Consider the following 19,782-nt stretch of genomic DNA (forward strand, 5'->3'; position numbering starts at 1 on the left):
ATTGAAGACTAGCAGTTATAGTTACAACTTAGTGTGTGTGTGTATATATATATATATAATCTCTTAGAACATATTAAGTATTAGATTCAGGTTCTTTAGGATAGGACACCTTTTGGAATGATCTTTGTAACATGTCATTTACCTATGCTCTAGACTTCTCTGGATTTTAGTATGTATTTCTTGCTTGATATTGTTTGCATTGATTGTAGTTCCATCTTATCTAGGTCATTATCCCTCATTACTCATGGACAAAATTTGATAACCATTCCTTTGTATATAATCTTGTATTAAGTTAGAGCCTTCTTATTTAGACAAAAAGGAGGAGATGTAGTGGGTAGCCATTCCAGCTTTGGTCTGGAAGTTCCAACACCCATTGAGGCTTCAGTAACTATCATGCCTACAAAGCAGGGCCAAGGGAGGGCCCTGAAGACCCAAGATCGGGATGTGCTGCACTCTCTGTTCCTGGACCCTGGATGGTGGAGGTTGACCGAGCAGAGCTCCAGAGAACACCGCTGGACTGTGATATACCTTCCCCAGACCCTGCGACCTACCTATCCTTCATTTGTAAGTTGCACCACTAATAAATTTTCCTTTTAACTACATGGAGTGGCCTTAATAATTTCACCAATAAGAAACCCTGTCTCCAAAATCAAAGAGAGGGAGGGGGAGAGAAAGAAAAACAGAGAGAAATAGGGAGGGAGGAAGGGGAAGGGGTAGGAGAGAGAGAGAGAGAGAGAGAGAGAGAGAGAGAGAGAGAGAGAGAGAGAGAGAGAGAGACTTGAACTGTATCCAGGAGAAGAGGAAATCACTATCCCTTCTGGAAGTTAGTGGCAGCCTGTCTTTCTACATGTTCTGATAAGGACACTGCTACCCCTGGCCCTGCACTTCCAGCCCCATTTTTGCTTTTGGACACTAAGCTGGGGAAGGTATGTGGAAAATTTACTATCTCCTGGATATGTGCAGGGTTCCTTGGCCATCACCCTAGTATACATACATGGAAGGAAATTGATGAGCCAAGTTCAGCCAGGTGATATGTAGTAGAGCTGGATCAGATTGCAACTCTGCAATCCTGAGTAAGTAATGTTCTCCCCAAGAATCCAGCTCTCTGACCTTGTATCTGGTTGGTTCCAGATGTGTCCCAGTGCATCATTATGGGAATCCCAATGATTATTGGAACTGGGTTCTCCAAGCTGTTGCACAGGGCCATAGAGACCAAAACTGACCTAGGAAGCCCCTGATCTTGGACACAAATGAATTCCACATCCCTCTTGTCACAGTTTATGGCAGGAGGTCACCATTCCTGACCTTGGCTGCTCATCCTGATGGTTGCTGAATGGAAGACCTCTGTATCCCTTGGACAGATGCCTGCCAGACCTTAAATGGTATAAAGGGTCAGACAGAGACCATGGCCTCAGCAGGATCTCCTTAGAAGGAGAACTGAGAGTCTTCTTGTAACGTAACTTGCGGAGGCTCAGGATGACTGCTTGGCCTGCTCAGTGCCAATTCCACCTCACTTTGTCCCTGCAGAGGACCCTAAGTTGTGCCCACAGAGAACAGGACCCAGTTCTGGTTCCCTCTCCTCAATTAGTCTGGATTTTCCATCATGGTGTATTGATGTAAATATGTTACTATTTATTTATTCTGTCTGAGAGATATACAATGCATGTTTTTATTTTACTTTGAACCTGGAATCTGTAGCACCAAGACAGCCAGCTTCAAAGCATTCCTAGTAAAGCAACTAGGATGTGATGTCTAGGGTGGAATGGCTAATCTCTGAGCAGGCACTGTCTATTTGAATTCAACTGCCTTAAAAGCAAAGGAATTAAGCAAAATTGCTCCAATTCCAACTGCTATGCCTGCTGGTCCATCCTGGGCACCCTCTCTGTGGCACTGCCGTGTCTGCCGTGCTACCTCCCAGGCACAGGCTGTGTCAAGCTGGCCCCACATGGTTGTGACCACCTGAGACACCCTGGTTGCCATTGTAAGCATGTGAACACCATCATCTGTAAGGCAGCCAGAGGCGACACCAAGGCCAGCAGGTTCAACAAGACTTTCTGACACTATGGATAAAAATTCAGCACTGCCCTTGGAAACATAGTCCCTCCTGCCAGTCTTTTAAGGCTGACCTTGCTTATTGGTCCTCTCCTAAACCCTTGATTGAGAAGAAACAGGCAAAGACCACTACCACCAATCCTAGAATCCCCCAAAGGATGACATTGCACTTTGGGGTTATCATGTTCTTGAAACTTGATGACAAGCAACAGTGACAGCCTTGGGGTGTGCTGGTTTTTTATGTGGTTTCCTTATTTCAGAAGACGGAACACAGATGTGGACAGAAGTTCGTCTGCTCAATGGCCTTCCCAACCCCTCCTCAATCTTTCCCTCACACTTTGCCACTGTCTCTGGCTCCTGCTGTATCTACCTGCCTGGGAGAAACAGCTAATAGAAGGTAGGATACCACATGAAAGGCCCTCAGAGCCTTGACTTCTACCTTTTCTTCCTCTGTCCATGCCTGTTGACCTTTGCCTCTTTGGAAGGTGCACCCTAGAAAATCCTACTGTATATACTTGATAGCTGAGAACAAAATCACCTGTGACCCAAAGCCTCCTTGGAGCCACAAAGTGGATAAGGAGCCACTGGGACTGCATGCCTCAGGAAAAGGGAGAGATTGTCGTGGGAACAGTACTATGCTAGCAACACTGGATATTATTCAATGGTTCAGATAGTCATACCCACTTTCATTTGGTCTCTATATGGACCTAAGGAAAGGCAAGAGCAAAATACTGAGATTAGACAGATTACTTCACCATCTCCTCCATCTTTTGAAGATGAAAGAGTGATACAGAGAATAGTAAGTTCTTTTCATTAGAAAAAATGGTAGATGAAGCTTGGAGATAGGGTATGTTTCTGTTTTCTTTGTTAAGACAGGGTCTCATGTCTTCCAAACTGTCCTCACACTGGCTTTGCAGGTCCACCTTGAGCTTAGATCACCATGCTTCTACATCACAAGTGCTACTATAACAGATGGGGCTACCTGGCCAGTGAAGACAGCAGTAGACATTGAACCCAGGACTTTCTACATGCCAGGCAGTCACTCTGCCAACAGAGGTATGTCTACAGCTGTTGTCTTTATTTTCCCAGTATCCTTTCTTTTTCCCCCAAGAGGCAGAATCTCACTGTAACTCAGAGATGCCTGTAACTACTCACGTTTTGGTGTCTTTAGTGCAGAATGGGGAGCACCACACTCAGTCTGAGGGCTTTTTTTTTCATGGTGGATCCACTATTTCAGTTTCCTGTGCCAATGGATCATCAGACTTGTGCTAGCACCCTAATGGATTCACTCTCTATCTACTAAACTCCTGGGGTGATTTTGTAAAGCTAAGCACATGGCTTCCATGACTCTACTATTAACCAAACTACCACACTGTAACCAGCCCTACAGGTTCTTCCTGAATGTGCTTTCAAACACTTCTACTTGAGGAAGGTGATCTTTCCTCATCTACATTCACCCTACATAGCTTCTCAGTAGTATTTAGTTGCTGATATTGATGAATAGGGGGATTTTAAGGAAGGAATAAGGCATTCTTGGGCTATCTTGTTATTCTGGAATTAAAGACTTTGGCAAACACCACCCAGATTCAGTTCAAGTCTTAAAAGCTCTAAGGCTCTGTGCTAGGACTCTGATTCTATAGGAAGGAAGCAAGAGGTAGATGAATTCTATGTTGATGCCAAAGACAAATGCAGAACAGAGCAGCAAACAGCCAAACTAACCCCAACACACAGTGAGAGCTAATGTTTGGCTAAAGTGTTCCTCTTTAGAAATGGGCGTCATTTCCATGTAGGGTGGGGGACAGAGACTGTGCCAAGGCTGCAAAGGTGTTAGTGTTGGAAGCTAGGTTTCTGTCCTGGTGTGTGACTTCTATACTCTGGCTTGTGCATGGGCTTCTCTCATTCTAACACTCCTCATTCTCTTTTACTTCACCTTGATGTCAGTTTTGTAACTGATGTTTTCTCTGGTCCTGCTCAGCCTCATGGACCCCACAGCCAATTATAAAATAGTCACTCAGAAGCTTATATTAATTAAAACTGCTCAGTCATTAGCTCAGGCCTACCACTGACTAGCTCTTACATTTAAACATTTCTGTTCATCTATATGTTGCCATGTGTTCTGTGGCTTTACCTCTGTGCTGTTACATGCTGCTACCTGGACGGCAGGCTGGCATCTGCTAACTCTGCCTTTCTGTTCTTAGAATTCTCCTTGTCTGTTTATCCTGCCTATACTTCCTGCCTGGCTACTGGCCAATCAGCGTTTTTATTAAACCAGTGTACAAAAGCATTATCTCACAACATTTCACCTTTTCTGTTTATTTAAAAAGGAAGGTTTTAACTTTAACATAGTAAAATTACATATAACAAACTAGAGTTACAATTACAATATCTAGTCTATTTGTATTTTGTAAAATTAAAGAAAATATTCTATCTATTCTATATTTATGAGTCTAAAGTTTCATATCTAATTTATCTTTTATCATAACCAAGGAAAATTATAAATATCTAGTCTTTAACTACATCAAAGACCTCAGAAGGACACAATATTACCTAAGTAAACAGGAATAGCATTGTAAGCAACTTCCAAAAATCTGGAATGACAGTGACAGCTGGCAGCCTGGACAGTCATCCAAAGTTCCTCTACAATGTTGGGGCATCCATCTTCAGCATATAGGCCTGGAGTCTCTCAATCAGTTTTCCGTGTGTCCTGTAGAATATCTGGCAGTTTCTTCTGTGAAGCAGGAACCTGAAGAACCATTCAGTGGTTACCTTCCTGTGGGTCTTGAATGTCCAGTCGATACAACATTTTGTCAAGCAGTCCAGGCAAGAACAGTTTCTTGCCCAAATGGCTATTTTTTTCCAAGAAGAAGATAAACTCCATATGGAGTATTTTCAACACCCATCTTTCTCTCTGAAGTAAATTAATGCTGCCAGGAGCAGACGTGTCTGATTATCCAGAAAGTCTAACTCTTTGAAACATTTTAAATGCCATATTCTGTAGGTCTTTGAAGTGTTTGAAGATTACCTACCTAACTGAATTATATCTATGTATACCTAGAAAAATTAACAGGATTATAAGATTGATTATCATAGAAGATTATTAATCTGTATTTCTTAATTATATGTTACAATTTCAAATGAACTGCACAAATATAATATCTTAAACAAGAGTAGAAATATACATATATTATAACAAAATTAACTTTAAATTTGTATCAATAAACTAAAATCCATAGCAATGTAAAACATTTCAAACAAGTTGTTGCTCTATAGAAGTAGGTTCAAAAATCCATTCTTTCAACCTATCGTATCTATATCCTATCCCTCATTCTTTTTTAAAAAGAGATTACACTTATAATCAACCCTCTTTAAATAAAAATAAACATTTGTAAACAATATTTTGGGATTTTGGGTGTAGCTTCTCATACTACTTCCTGCTGGATGAGGGTGCTGGCAATCTTATGGGGACCCTGAGTAAATTAAGAATTATGGTCAAGTCCTGACTGGAATAGTTTGTGAGGCTGCATTGTCTAAGCCAGTTGCCTTGAAACCATTCTGGATGTTGGATCATCTAGGCCATGGTATCATCAGAGACCTTTCAGGGGGTCTTGGCTGGTCAAACCTGATGTATCTTAATCTGGAACAAATCCATAGCCCCTTTCTTTCTGGGGAAACAAAAGCAGAGCCTCCTTTCCAAAGCAACATATCCTTAGATCCAAATTTTGAAGTCAAAATGCCTTTAAAATATACATATTGGTTTAACTGAGCATTTTTTACAATCAAATGTCTTTCTGCAGTTAAAAATCCCAAAGACAACACAATCCAGATTCTCTGTGTGATATCAATCTTTACGTGGCTTATTTTTTATATTACTTTTACTTTTTTAAAAGACTTTATTTTTAAAAACTTTCTATTTCTTTAATATAACTGTCTATATTCCTTTGTTTTTCTCTTTCAAGCCTACATACATTTTTACACACATTGTAAACCATTTAAAGTCTTGTTCCATCTGAATCTACTTTATTGTGAAACTATTGTTTTAAACTGCAGTGGCTAGGACTGAAGCTTGGCTGCTGGCTCTGCCCAACTCAGCTTCCCAACATGGCAGGGGTATGTTTACTGCCAGCTCTGGGTCTGGAAGCCATGTGTACCATTTTTTTTTGTACTAGTAAAAGCTAAATCTGTCACACAGTACTCTGTGCAGCTTGGATACTCCTCATTCCCACCATGCTGCAGGTCAAGTGCACAAGCCACAAACCCACCATAGAGTAGCCCAAGCCCAAAGGCTGCGGCTAACTTGAGAGAGACAACCAGGAAGCTGTTTTTATTTTAGAATCTTTTTTCTCAGGTTTTAGGTGGAAAATCTTGCCCCACATTGGGTGCCAATGAGAGGAATTTCTACACCATCATATTAAATAAGAAACACAGAGCCAAATACAGAGGTAATAGCCAAAGAGATCAGAAAACTAGTGAAGAGCCATGACTACCTTATCTTACCACCTCACTGCCATCACTTCCCCCAGAGAGTTTCTTCCTGTCTGACTTGTGTTTTTATTGCCTTTCTGTTCTGCCTTTTCATTGGCTCTAAGTCCAGCCACATTACTTCCTCTTCATTGCCTGTCTATACAGACCTCCAAGGTCTCTATGGTTGGTACTGGGATTAAAGGCTTGTGTCACCATGCTTGGCTGTGTCCTTGACCACACAGAGACTCTAACTGCCATGTGATCAGATTAAGGGCATGTGCTACCACCATCTGACTTGTTTATGGCTTGCTGACCTCTGTTCCTCAGGCAAACTTTATTTATTAACATACAAATAAAATCACAATTCAGCACAATTAAAATATTACCACATATATGTGTCATAGCTGATGGTGGAAAGAACCTGATGACAAGTGATGATGTAACTGCTGTGGTGGCAGCAGCAGATGCAGGCTGCTGCAGCATGGCAGAAACTAACAATTGGGGTGTATGTCAAACACTTCCTCCTGCCTCTGCCTCCCTAATGCTGGGATTAAAGGCATGCACCTCATGATATGGATTATTTTTGATGTCTAAATAGGAGCTGATGAAAACATTTTCATATCTTTGTTCCTCAATCATCTTCATTGTTTCTATTTTCCACATGGTCCATATCATGGTAAAGCAACCACAGGTATATACCATAGAACCTTCTGCCTACAAAATGGAGGGAGATAATAAAAATGTTATAAACATGAGGGGTTGTTTTTGTTCTCTTAAATAAATTGCATAATGAGGAGCAAACAATGAATGAGAACAATGAAATATATCTAAGGTTGACAATTTTCCCATCAAACTCATTTTTTCCATGTGCTTTGACTCTATCTCTTTTGCTACAACTACTAAAATAGCTCCACACTACCACTTTAAGAACTTTAGACAAGTATATACATTTACATTTTTTGTATCATTAATCTGCCTTAACATTTTTGTTTCATTACCACTCAAGGCTATACCATTTGAGTAGGTTTTAGAATTTTTCTTAACTTAGGCAGCATATAAAATCAGCAAACTTGCTGGACTCACTGTGGGCACAGTAAGTGCTTGCAGGGGTTTTCTCGGTGCAGCCTGCCCTGTGTGGATGCTGCTGCACATGGAAGCTATTGCCCAGAAGGAAATATGTTTGGTTTTCACAAGCCAAAGGTGCTGTATCTGCAGAGCCAAGTCTTCCAGCTCTTGGTTCATGGACAGTAAACATTACAAAAAGGATTTTGAGAACTATTTTGGTTGCACAAGACATCTGCAGTGTCTGTGTGCTTCTTGTGAAAAGATGGAAGAAGTTGCCAGCAGATCCAGAAAAACAAAGCAAAACAAAAACAAAACAACAACCAAAAACAACAAAACTGGAATCATGTGGTAGACGCAAGGGCAGGACCCAGTCTAAAGACAGCATTTAAAACAAAAAAGAAGTGAGAATTCTATCTGGAAACAGGATTAAAAGCAACTGGATCAGTAAACTGTGGAAGGAATTTAAATGCCACAATCCTGATGCTCACAGCACCTCAAGTGCCTCTCCAGCCCAGTCCTTCTGCTTCAGTAACCAGTCAGATCAAGGCTCAGATACAGAGATGGCTTCCAGCTCTAAGAGGACTCCAGTTTTTCCTTTTTAGATATTACCTACTGGAAAACACAGAAAATACATTGTGGGATCATCTCTAAGGGCAGTTTTGGCAAAGTACTCATTGACACCCATCTCTTCAAGCTTTGCTGCAGCACAAAGAAAGCAGCTGCTGAGAAGCCTGAGGAGGAGGGGCTGGCACCTCTCTCTATCTCCACTCAGGAGTAGTGACTGAGGTTCAGTAGAAGGGAACAAAGATTGATTTAAATTTTGAAAAGACCACAAAGCAACAAACTGACCCTCCTATTTTTAACTTGGATACCTATTATTCTTCCAAAAGACATTTTATATAACAGTTTTAATGTGTTACCCATTCCACACCCAACAAACTCAGAAGCCAGTGTCTAGCTTACTGGAAGAAAAAAAGTTTACATAATATTTAAGATGCTGAGTATTTCATTGGAAAGCTGAATGTTGTTGTAAAGTACTATTTAAGTGTTTTTTGCTTGTTTAATACCCCCAAATGAATGAAAGTAAGGGATTTCAGGGGCTAGAGGGCCATTGTTCTATGATAAACCATATGTAGTTTAGTCTTTCTGTGGAAAGGTTGTAGTTGAGGCATTTTAAAATGTCTGGCTACACTTATTTTTCCTCATGATAATTTGTCATAATTCAGTAGCATGACCTGCCTCTGGAGACAGTTAAGAGTTTTGGAATGCTTCAGCATTACCAAACTTCTGATGATTCAGACCTGTACTACTGACTATTAAGCAGGGGAGACTGAGATTTCTCCAAATAGCTTGGAGGAGGAAGCAATTTCTGAACACACAGGTAGCATCGTGTCACCTCCCCTCATCTTAATATTTGATAAGAAGACTTTATCTGAATCTTCTAAAAAGAACTAGAACTCCTTCTGGGGAAGGCAAGCCTCTAGGATGGCAAGGACCTATATGGATAGTACCAAAACATCACCATACAGTATAGAGAACACATGGTTAGAAACACTTATTAGAATGTGTAAGTCCTGGGAAAGGACTGGGCATAGCTGATGCTGCTTGAGGCACATTTCTTAGAGAACTTGCAGTGTATAAATAACTGACATTGCTGCTACATGACTGTTTGGGACTCACTGAAATCCGTATGATTTAGTTCTAGCTCTGGATTTCCTCAGTTGACCTTTGTGGAGGTTTTATCTATAGAGTAGCCCTTTGCCTTGTCTTGACTTTATTAGGATTTGGGCTTTTGTTGCTTTTCTCCCACTATTTAAAGTAGGCTAAAGAGAAGAGTTGTATATTGAGTTGGTTTCTTAGAGTTGGGCTTCTGAACATCCAGGTAGCTGAATGGAATGCCTCACATTGAGATCTCAGAGAGGGTTTCTCCTTAGAATGCTCCTGAAGCTGTCCAATGGCTTCTTCTCAAAATTCAGGAAAAAACAATACTGCCATGTCAGACATCTAGAGGGAAGGGTATATGCTGCCTTAGTATTCTGTCACTCGTGATTATTTTGAAAACTGGATTGTTAAAGTCTGTTAGTGTTTCACAACAAGGAGAGCCATAGTTTATGACAACCTGTAGTTTTATAGTTTTACCTTGTGTGCTTCTTCCTTTTGTGAAAAACCTACCTAGTACAAGCCACCATATGCACAGAGTGCCCAATGATTGATCATCTCTATTTCTGAATTTATATATTTGTTATTAGATCTCAATTGCAGTCTTCTCCCACTCAACTCTCTGCCTGTAAACATACTGTATTTAGGCATGCACTTTGTATTAATATACTAAATCTACAAATATGTCTTATACTTTTTATACTCTTGGATAGTTATTATCAAAACCATTACACTAGGGTATTGAATAAATTTAGTTTTATTAGAAAAAAATAAAATAAAAAACTTGGTATCTGATGCCAAATTAGGATACTGAATTCTGATATAGCCTGAGAAAAATCCGGAGATAATATTTAAAAGTAAAAGTAGATGAAGCTTTTCATCTGCCAAGTAGCATTAAGTAAGTTGGTAATACTCACCTTTTTTACTTTTATACTTGTGTGTGAATGTTTTGCTTGCATGTATATCTGAGTACCAGAGGCATGCTTGGTACGGAGGTCAGAAGAAGTCATTGGGTCCTCTGGAATTAGAATTTCAAATGGATATGAGCCCCCTTATGTGTGCTGGGAACCAAACCCAAATGCTCTTAACTACTGAACCATCACCCCAAGCCCCAAACTCATACTTCTTAAATTTAGCAGATGGAATTGGTATTCTGAGTAACCTATCTGAGACAACCTTATGGAATTTTATGAAATGTTTTGTGTCATAAACCAATGGGAAACACCATTTCAGAGATTAGAATGAATCCTTCAGACTTTGTTCACAATATTCCTAATGGAAGCAGATGACAGTGCCAGAGCAGGTCATTACTCTACATCTCCCCAATGCAACAGTCATGCTAAAGGAGTGAGAGGTCAGAAGGCATCTCTAGTATTCACACTTGCAGTTCAGCAGTTCCCCTCTGCTGTGGGTAGTAGTAAACATTGTTCATGCATTTCAAGGCCACTTTCACTGTTTTGCTATCCCAGAACCACAATGGGCAATTGTGAAAGGGCATGTGGAAAGGACTAATGTAGTGCAGAAGGGAGATTCCTTTCTTTCCAAAAGCTCATCATTGTTACATTCTCTAAATCTGACTGTTAACATAAAGGCTAGGTCACGAAGACTGGAGTAGACCATGCCATCCACATTCAAGGTGTCAACCCCCTATATAGCCCAGGTTAGATGGGGATTCACTTTGTAGCCAAGGCTCCTGGAACTTGCAGAGATTCATCTCTGCCTCTGAGTTCTGAAGTTACAGGAGTGCAACACCATGCCTGAATAAAGAAGAGTTGTAAAAGTGAAGAGTTGGGCCGGGCGGTGGTGGCGCACACCTTTAATCCCAGCACTCGGGAGGCAGAGCCAGGCGGATCTCTGTGAGTTCGAGGCCAGTCTGGGCTACCAAGTGAGTTCCAGGAGAGGCGCAAAGCTACACAGAGAAGCCCTGTCTCGAAAAAAAAAAAAAAAGTGAAGAGTTGGAAATTGCTTTTTTATTCATAAAAAGTTTTCAGTGGGGACTTTTAAAAGGCAGTCAGTAAATGCAGTGTATATATTTAGCCAACTATTGAAACACTGACAAGAATAAAATAATTAACAAAAAATAACAAAATTTCTAACTAAACACCAAGCAAACAAAACCCCAGCAAAGAAAAGACACCTCCAAAAAATTTAAGCTACAAATATTCTTCTACTCTAGACTCAACAAATCAATGGAGTACATTTGGCTTTCCAATGACACCAAAGATGACTCAGACCTCCTCTATAAGTTCTTTCTCAGGACCAGTCATGCCAGTCCAGGCTGTGACACTGGAGAATCCCTAGTCATTTTCTTTATGGAAGATCCAATGACTGACTAACATAGGTACGAGGGAGTGTTGTAGTATCTGCAGTGCATCATCTTCAGCAACACTTTCACGTGACATGGAGTTGGCTTCAGCATTGCCCTGGGGAGGGAATCCTATTCTTCTCCATGTGGTATGTATAGATAACAGCATGACAGCCATGCAGGGTTTCTTGTCAGATTTCTCACCACATGTGGAGGACTCAGACAGCTTACTAAAGACACGGAGAGTAACCTGACAGAGTAACTCTGGTTCACCAACATACCCTCCCCATGCTGCTGTGCCCCGTTTGAGGGCCACTTGTTAATAGATGTCTGGGTTCTGAGTAATCTTGGCAGGGCCTCTGGAGCTCAAGATTCTTTTTGATGATTTATTTTCTCCTGGAATAATGCACCAACAGACACATGGATCCCTTGCTGGTAGGTTGGGATTTTCCTCACTGGTTAGTTCACAGCTACAAGATGTCTTTTGTTGAGGAGGTGTTGATGCTAGAGTGAAGTTCTCTTAAGTGGTGCTGTCAGAGAAAGAATGGCAATTATTCCCATAAGCATCCTAACTCTGCAATGGCCTAGACAAAACCAGGGCCTATTCACTCACAGGACACCAATGTGAAGGAAGAAAGACCACCCCACGAATGCCATGGTTGCAGGGGATAGAAGTCAATGGTGGCTCTTTTGCCTGGTGCACTTAGTGTCCCTGCTGAAGCAGGTTTGGCCTGTTCTAGATCATGCTGGAGTGTTTGAGATCTAGGAGAGGAAGGCAGCTGAAACACAGGCCTGGTGGGGACCTGCCATGCCAGCATTTGAGTCCCCACCAGCTCCATTCAGCTGGACAATCAGCATTACTTTTCAGCTGAGCTTATTCCTTTCTTCCTCAAGAGAGAAGGGCCAGAGAATAGCTGGCCCTGGTTTTTTTTTTTCTCAGCCTTTAAAAATTGCTAGAGATTGAACTGAGAAATATACACCTAAACTAAAAACAAAAACAAACAGCAACAAAAAAAACAGCACATTTCTCCAATAGATCAGATACATTATTTTGAAAGAAAAATAGCAGCATAGCAATGTCAGAGTCACAGTTCAGGAGAGATATACATGGCCTTGAACAGATGCCAGGCACCTCAGCAACCTTGGAACCGAACTGTATAATGCCCTCTAGTGGTGTCTATGCAACACAGCACAGAACATTCCTTGGCTTCAACCTGTCAAACTCTAAACCTACTTATTTCCAGAGAAACTTTCTCACAGCAAACAGATGCTCACTGTAGAAAACCTGTAATCAGTAAAAAGGGGCTCCATGCAAATCTGCACAAGGGAAGGACCTTACCTCTAAAGGTGCCATCCTGAAGGAAAATGAAGAGGCAGGAGGGCACACTGTCTTCCATCTAACACTCTCCCTGTTAGGTTTGGGGCTGCCATGGGAATATGTGTGGGGAAACATAAAAATCAATAAACTCAGGACATATGAGAGAGCTCAGAAACAGAGAAGGGGACACAATCTCTAAAAAGATTAATCTTTTTTAATGTCCTGGACAGACATTTCTGTTGACTGAACCAGCTCATACACTCAGATGTTCTTTCCCTGGCTGTGACTCAAAGGCCATGTACATGGGCAGAAATCCAAATAGGACAGAGATTCAGGTAGAGGGGAACTACTGAGTGCCACTCCCTCCTGGCCTGGGGTCCTACCTCATCTGGGAGACAGTGAAGTAATGCTGCAGCTTTTCTGCCAAGACCTTGTGCTTGGTGACCAGATCTCTCTGCTTCAGCAGGTATTGCAGTCTCTCCTCCAATCTTTCCTGTTTCTGTTTAGTAGAAGATTATGTTCTTAGTGCAGGGTTGAACACTCATATGCACACAGACACACACACTCTTGAACACACACATACAAGTGTGTACACATACAAGCATATTACATTGCATTCACATGCTTAGTTTTCCAGATAATGCTAATATAAGAAAAGATCACCCAGGACATTTAAGAAGAAACTGAACATTCCTTAGATGGAAGAACACAGTGGGCAGGACAGATGGACAGATCAGTCAATGAAGTACACAAACCTTGTAAATCCAGTGCACAAACAAATGGACTTGTGGGATGCCCCGCCTGCAGGGCTTCAACGGGTTCTCGACCACCCTAAGGACGGAATGATAGAGACAGGAGATACAAGGAAACACACCAAGTCTAGATTCTGATCAAGGTGCAACTTTATTTTTCTCCAAGAGGGTTTATATAGTTTCTGCAGGGTTGGGGGAGCAAGAAGCTGTCATCTGCATAAGGTGGGGCAAGCTATCAGGATGTTTGTATAGGATGTTTACAGGGTGAAAGGGTCAAGGGCTCTGCCTCAATGTCCTGTTGCTAGGCAACCTGACTGTAAGATGATCTAGTTCCCTGTCTTATGGGGGTCTGTACTTTTCCCTAACTAGAGATTCTATCCTTGTCCCTGACAGTGGGATGCTTGGCCTATAAGCCATGCCTGTTCATCAAGTTCCCCAGTCCATGCACTAAGGGCTTGGATCCCCAGCACAGGACAACAGGATGGTGGTGAAGCAGCCAATAGCTTCACTCAGTGCTTCCCAGTGTCTCCAAGGTAAACAGCTTCCTCCAAAAGGAGCTCTCTAAACCACAGGCTGCCTCACTTCAGACACAAAGCAATGAGCCCAGGAAACTAGAAAATCTTCAACCAGGTGCCAATATAATCCTTTCCTCCCTGTAAGGTGATTGTGTCAGGGATTTGTTTGAGTAAGAGAAGGTTGACTAAGTCACAGACAAATGATCACATGTATTATTTCTTATTGAACAAGATTCCATGGAAAGCCCGGACCACATTGTACTTTTACACTCACAGATGATGGGTATCTGAATAGTTTTGACTTTAGGGCTGCTCTGAAGATGACTGCTCCAACCCTGGTGTCAGCTAGTTTCTCTGTGAACAACTTATTTCCCATTCTAGAATCACTGGGTTACTTGGGGACTGCAGTTCAACTTTCTGAAAAATTGTACATAGCTTCTCATGGGGCTACACCATTTTACAACACCAGCAATGTCTGAGACTCTTTATTTCTCCTAACCCTCCATAAGGCCCATTTTAACTCAGACTTAACAACTTTGGAATAAAATCAGTTATTGAATGCTGCAGACACAGCAGAGGGTGAGTGCTTTAGACTATAATGAGCATAAGTGGGGTGCACTGAGACAGCCCTATTTTCAAACCTCAGCATGGCTATGGGACTTCTGCTCAGCTGAGATGCAGCCACAGGCACCCCTGCAATTCAGAATCTCTCAGGAAATAAAATTCAGGCCAAGCTTCAAGGCCAAGGTCAACTCAGCAATGGTGAGGCCAAGGTGGGAAGAAAATGGTAGCAGGCAATGAGACTGAGAATAAAGCAGGTGAGGGACGACACCTGACCCTCCAGTGGGCAGTCACCATTCACTGAGAACCGAGAAGGGACACAAACCCTCATCCAGCCTTTCCTACCTCTCAGGCACCTTGATTTGCCTCAGCAGCCCTTTCCTCACCATCATCTACTGTAGAGAGCAAAAAGCCTTGTGCACACAGGTAAGTACTGGAGAAGCCAGGAAACTTAAACACACAGCTCACATCTTCAATGGAATGAGGAGCACATCTGCTCTTCCTGGAATGCTAGGAATGATGTCATTTTATAACCTGGTGACCCTTTGCTGTCTGTTGAGACAGGCTGTGCCATATCTCACAGAATCAATGTTATGACTAATCCAAGACCTAGTTCCCTAAATCTTGAGCAATGCTTTTAGACCATAAACCTACTCTTATGACTGAAGTCACTTGTGTTTTACAGCAGCCTAAGTGACTTCTATGTTATCTTACTGGTGGCTAATCCTGAAGCCTATAGGCATTATGTTTACTCAGTCAAGCTCTCTACAGCCTATATTGTGGGCACCATCTATGAGTCAACTGTACCCATTCTTGTGAAATAAGTCCAATGTACTTTGTAAGGAATCTCAATGTAAACATATCTTAAATTGTTGTGGACTTGGGACTGAGTTAATTGTTATCTGAATGCTTTTTTCAAAAATTGAGCTGTGCTTAAATATGGCTAAAGTTAAATGATCTGGTCCAGACTCTTGAAGTCCTGGTCTAGCACTGGTCAAAATAAAATTGGGCTGAGCCAAATTTCATTATTGTCTCTTCATGGATCATTTTTCCCTCCCTGTTGTAAAGCCTGCAAGGGAATCACCACAATGTACCCCATTCCTTTTGTTTCCATCAAAGGATTTCTTTTCTGACTTTTAAAATTATTTGATTTTTGATATTTTTAAATATATGTAACTCTGAGAACACTTGAAAGACTTTTAGTTACAGAAGTTTTTATGTGTTTTGTTCTAAGGAGCTGTGTGGACATGCAGAAAGATGGGCAGCTCCATGTGATGTTTTATTACATGGTTTTCAACAAAGCTGGCACAGGATTTTCTCATTAAAGTTAGTCTCTATCAGTGTTAAAGATGTTCCATGAGCAAGTGAATGTACACATAGAGGCTCACACACATTCTAAAGTGCACAAAGATATACACAAACTCAACACGAATATAAACAGCACGCACACACCACCACCACCACCAACAACAACAACAAAATAATAGGAATTAATCATGTGATATCTCTCTGTATCAATTGTCTCATTTCCCAAATAAAAAGACACAGACTAACAGAATGGATTAAAAAAAAAAAACAGGAATCATTTTTCTGCTCCATACAAGAGACAAACTTCAACATCAAGTATAGACATTATGTCAGGGAAAAGGATTAGAAAAAGATATTTCAAGCATATGAACCTAAAAGGCAAGCTGGTATAGCCATTTTAATATTTAACAAAAAGGACTTCAATTCAAAATTAATCAAAAGAGATGGGGAAAGATACACCACCAAGATGACATTTTAATTCTTAACGGCTTGCCCTAAGCACAGGGGCATCCACTTTTGTAAAAGAAACACTACCATAGCTTAAAGCACACACTGACCCTCACACAGTGATATTAGGAACTTAAATACTCCAATCTCACCAATGTTCATGTAACCAGTGTGCAGGTCATATAGACAAAATTAACAGAGAAATGTTGGAGTAACTGAAGTTATAAACCAAATAAACCTAATAGGTATCTACAGAACATTCTACCCAAACACAAAAGAGTATACCTTCTGAACAGCACCTCATGGAACTTCTTCCAAAACTGACCACATATTCAAACATAAAGCAAGTCTCATCAGACACAAGAAAATTGAAATAACTCCCTGTATCCCAGCAGATCACCATGATTAAAGCTGGATATCAGCAAGAACAGAAAGCTTATAAGCTCATGGAAACTGAAGAACTCTATACTGAATGAAAAGTGGGACAAAACAGAAATGAATAAGAAATTAAACACTTTCTAGAATTCAATGAAAATGAATACATAACATACCCAAACTTATAGGACACAATAAAAGTGATGCTAAGAGGAAAGTTCATAGCACTAAGTGCCTACATTAAAAAAAAAAAGAGAGATCTCTTACTAGGAACTTAATAGCACACCTCAAAGCTATAGAACAAAAAGAAGTACATCCAAGAAGAGTAGACTGCAAGAAATAATCAAACTGGGAGCTGAAATCAGTAAAATAGACACAAAGAGAACAATACAAGAAAATCAATAAAACAAAGACTTGGTTCTTTGAGAAAATCAACAAGATAGATAAATCCTTATCCAAACTAAATAAAGATGGACAAAGAATATCCAAATTGATGAAATCAGAAACAAAAATGGGGACAAAACAAGAGACACTGAGGAAACCCAGAGAATCACAAGGACATACTCTAAATCCTGTACTTCATCAAATTGGAAAAATCTAAAAGAAATGGATAATTTTCTCAATAGGTACCACTTACCAAAGTTAAAGCAAGATCATATAAACAATTTAAATACATCTATAGCACCTAGTGAAATAGAAGCAGTCATTAAAACTCTCCCATCCAGAAAAAGAAGAATTAATGTCAATACTCCTCAAATTAGTTCACAAAATAGACATAGAAGGAACATTACACAATTCTTTTTATGAGGCCAGTTACCTTAAATGCCAAACCAAAGAAAGACTCAACATAGAGAATTACAGACCATTATCCCTCATGAACATAGATGCATAAGTACTCAATAAAAATACTTGCAAACCAAATCCAAGAACATATGAAAGAGATCATCCATCATGACCAAGTAGGCTTCAACCCAGAGATGTAAGAACAGTACAATACATGAAAATTAGTCAATGTAATCCACCATATAAATAAACTGAAAGAAAAAATATGTGATCATTTTACTTAATGCCAAAAAAAAAAGGCCACTGACAAAATCCGATATACTTTCATGATAAAAGTCCTGGAGATAAGTTACACAAATCTTAAAAGGTCTTATAATAAATAAAAAACCCCTGGAGCCAGATATTTGGGTAAAAGCTGAATGATCAGAAGGACAGAACAAGCCACAGCCAACCTCACCTCACCAACTCCTCAGCTGATCCTGTTTCCTCAGATTAAAAGCCTCTGAGTCCTCTCTCAAAAGAGTCTTAGCTGAACTGCTTAAAGCTTCTAGTTCCTGGTCCTCATGCCTTATATACCTTTCTTCTTCCTGCCTTCACTTCCTGGGATTAAAGGAGTGTGTCCTTCCCAAGCAAAGACATGAGATCTCAAGCCTTGGGTTTAAAGGTGTGTGCCACCACTGCCTAGCTCTGTTTCCAGTGCGGCCTTGAACTCACAGAGATCCAGACAAATCTCTGTCTCCTAAGTGATAGAATTAAAAGTGTGTGTGCCACCACAGTCTGGCCTCTATGTCTAATCTAGTGGCTGTCTTGTTCTCTGATTTCCAGGAAAGTTTTATTAGGGTATACCACAGAGATATTATAGACACAAGGGACATACCCAGATATAACAAAGATAATTTACAGCAAGCCTATAACCTACTTCAAATTAAATGGAGAGAAATTCAAAGCAATTCTACTAAAATCAGGAACAAGGCAAGGCTGTCCACTTTATCCATATCTATTCCATATAGAACTTGAAGATATAGCTAGAGTACTAACTGAAGGAGATCATGGGGCTACAAATTCGAAAGGATGAATACAAAGTATCATTATTTGCAGATTATATGATAGTATATATAAGTGCCCTAAAAATTCTACCAGGGAACCCCTACAGTTGAAAAACACTCTCAGCAAAGTGGCTGGATACAAGATTATCTTTAAAAAGTTATTAGCACAAATATATACAAATAATAAACATACTAAGAAAAAATCAGTGGAACAATGCTCTTCACAACAGCCAAAAAACAATATAACATGTCTTGTGATCACTCTAACCAAGAAAGTGAAAGACTCGTATGATTAAAAACTCCAAGTCTTTGATGAAAGAAAATGAAGATATCAAAAAGTGGAAAGCTCTCTGATGCTCATGGATCAGTAGGATCAACATAGTAAAAATGGTCATTCTACCAAAAGAAAATTCAGATTCAACACAGTCCCCATCAAAATTTCAACAATTCTTTAAATACCTTGCAAAGACAATTATGAACTTCATATGGAAAAACAAAATAACTAGGATACCTAAAACAATCCTCAACAGTAACAGAACTGCTGGAGGCATCACCATCCCTGATTTCAAGCTGCTTTACAGAGCTATAGTAATAAAAACCACATGGTATTGGCATAAAACAGATACATTGAATGGAATCTAATCAAAGTCCCAGACATAAATCCACATACCTATAGACACCTGATTTTTGATAAAGAATCCAGAAAGAAAGAATGGAAAAAAGGAAGCATCTTCAAAAAATGGTGCTGGTCAAACTGGATGTCTGCATGTTGAAGAATGCAAATAGATTGATAGTCTCTGTATTGTACAAAACCTAAGTCCAAGTAGATGAAAGAACTCAACATTAAACCAGACACACTGAACCTGGTAGAAGAGAATATAGGGAATTGCCCTGAACACTGGCCAAGGAGATGAATTTCTGAAGGTAACACTGATAGCACAGGAGCAAGATCAATAAAAAATAACCTCATGAAACTGAGAAGCTTCTATGGCAAAGGACATCATCAATAGGACAAAATGGCAGCCTACAGAATGGGAAAACATTTTCATCAACTCCACATCTGACAGAGGGAAAATATCCAAAATATATAAAGAATTCAATAGACTAGATATCAGCAAACAAAACCATCCAATTA

The 19,782-nt window shown here is 40.3% G+C and overlaps 1 protein-coding gene and 1 pseudogene across 1 annotated transcript in view; one reads left to right on the forward strand and one right to left on the reverse strand.

The window, feature by feature from the left end:
* The first annotated feature begins 5,739 nt into the window (after positions 1-5,739).
* On the forward strand, positions 5,740-9,366 carry LOC128119571 (SIN3-HDAC complex-associated factor-like; annotated as a pseudogene).
* A 3,619-nt stretch (positions 9,367-12,985) lies between these two features.
* The window catches only part of LOC128119569 (disks large homolog 5-like), a 97,534-nt gene continuing 90,737 nt past the window's right edge, over positions 12,986-19,782 (reverse strand). The window contains exons 10-11 of the mRNA XM_052752900.1: positions 13,616-13,691; positions 12,986-13,359 (exon numbers count right to left, since the gene is read on the reverse strand). Of these exons, the coding sequence (XP_052608860.1) occupies positions 13,148-13,359; positions 13,616-13,691 (288 nt within the window). The 3' untranslated portion in view covers positions 12,986-13,147. The remainder of the gene's footprint in view (positions 13,360-13,615; positions 13,692-19,782) is intronic.

This window comes from Peromyscus californicus, unplaced genomic scaffold, assembly GCF_007827085.1.
Source record: "Peromyscus californicus insignis strain IS unplaced genomic scaffold, ASM782708v3 Scaffold_24__1_contigs__length_46423439, whole genome shotgun sequence".
Lineage (NCBI taxonomy): Eukaryota > Metazoa > Chordata > Mammalia > Rodentia > Cricetidae > Peromyscus > Peromyscus californicus.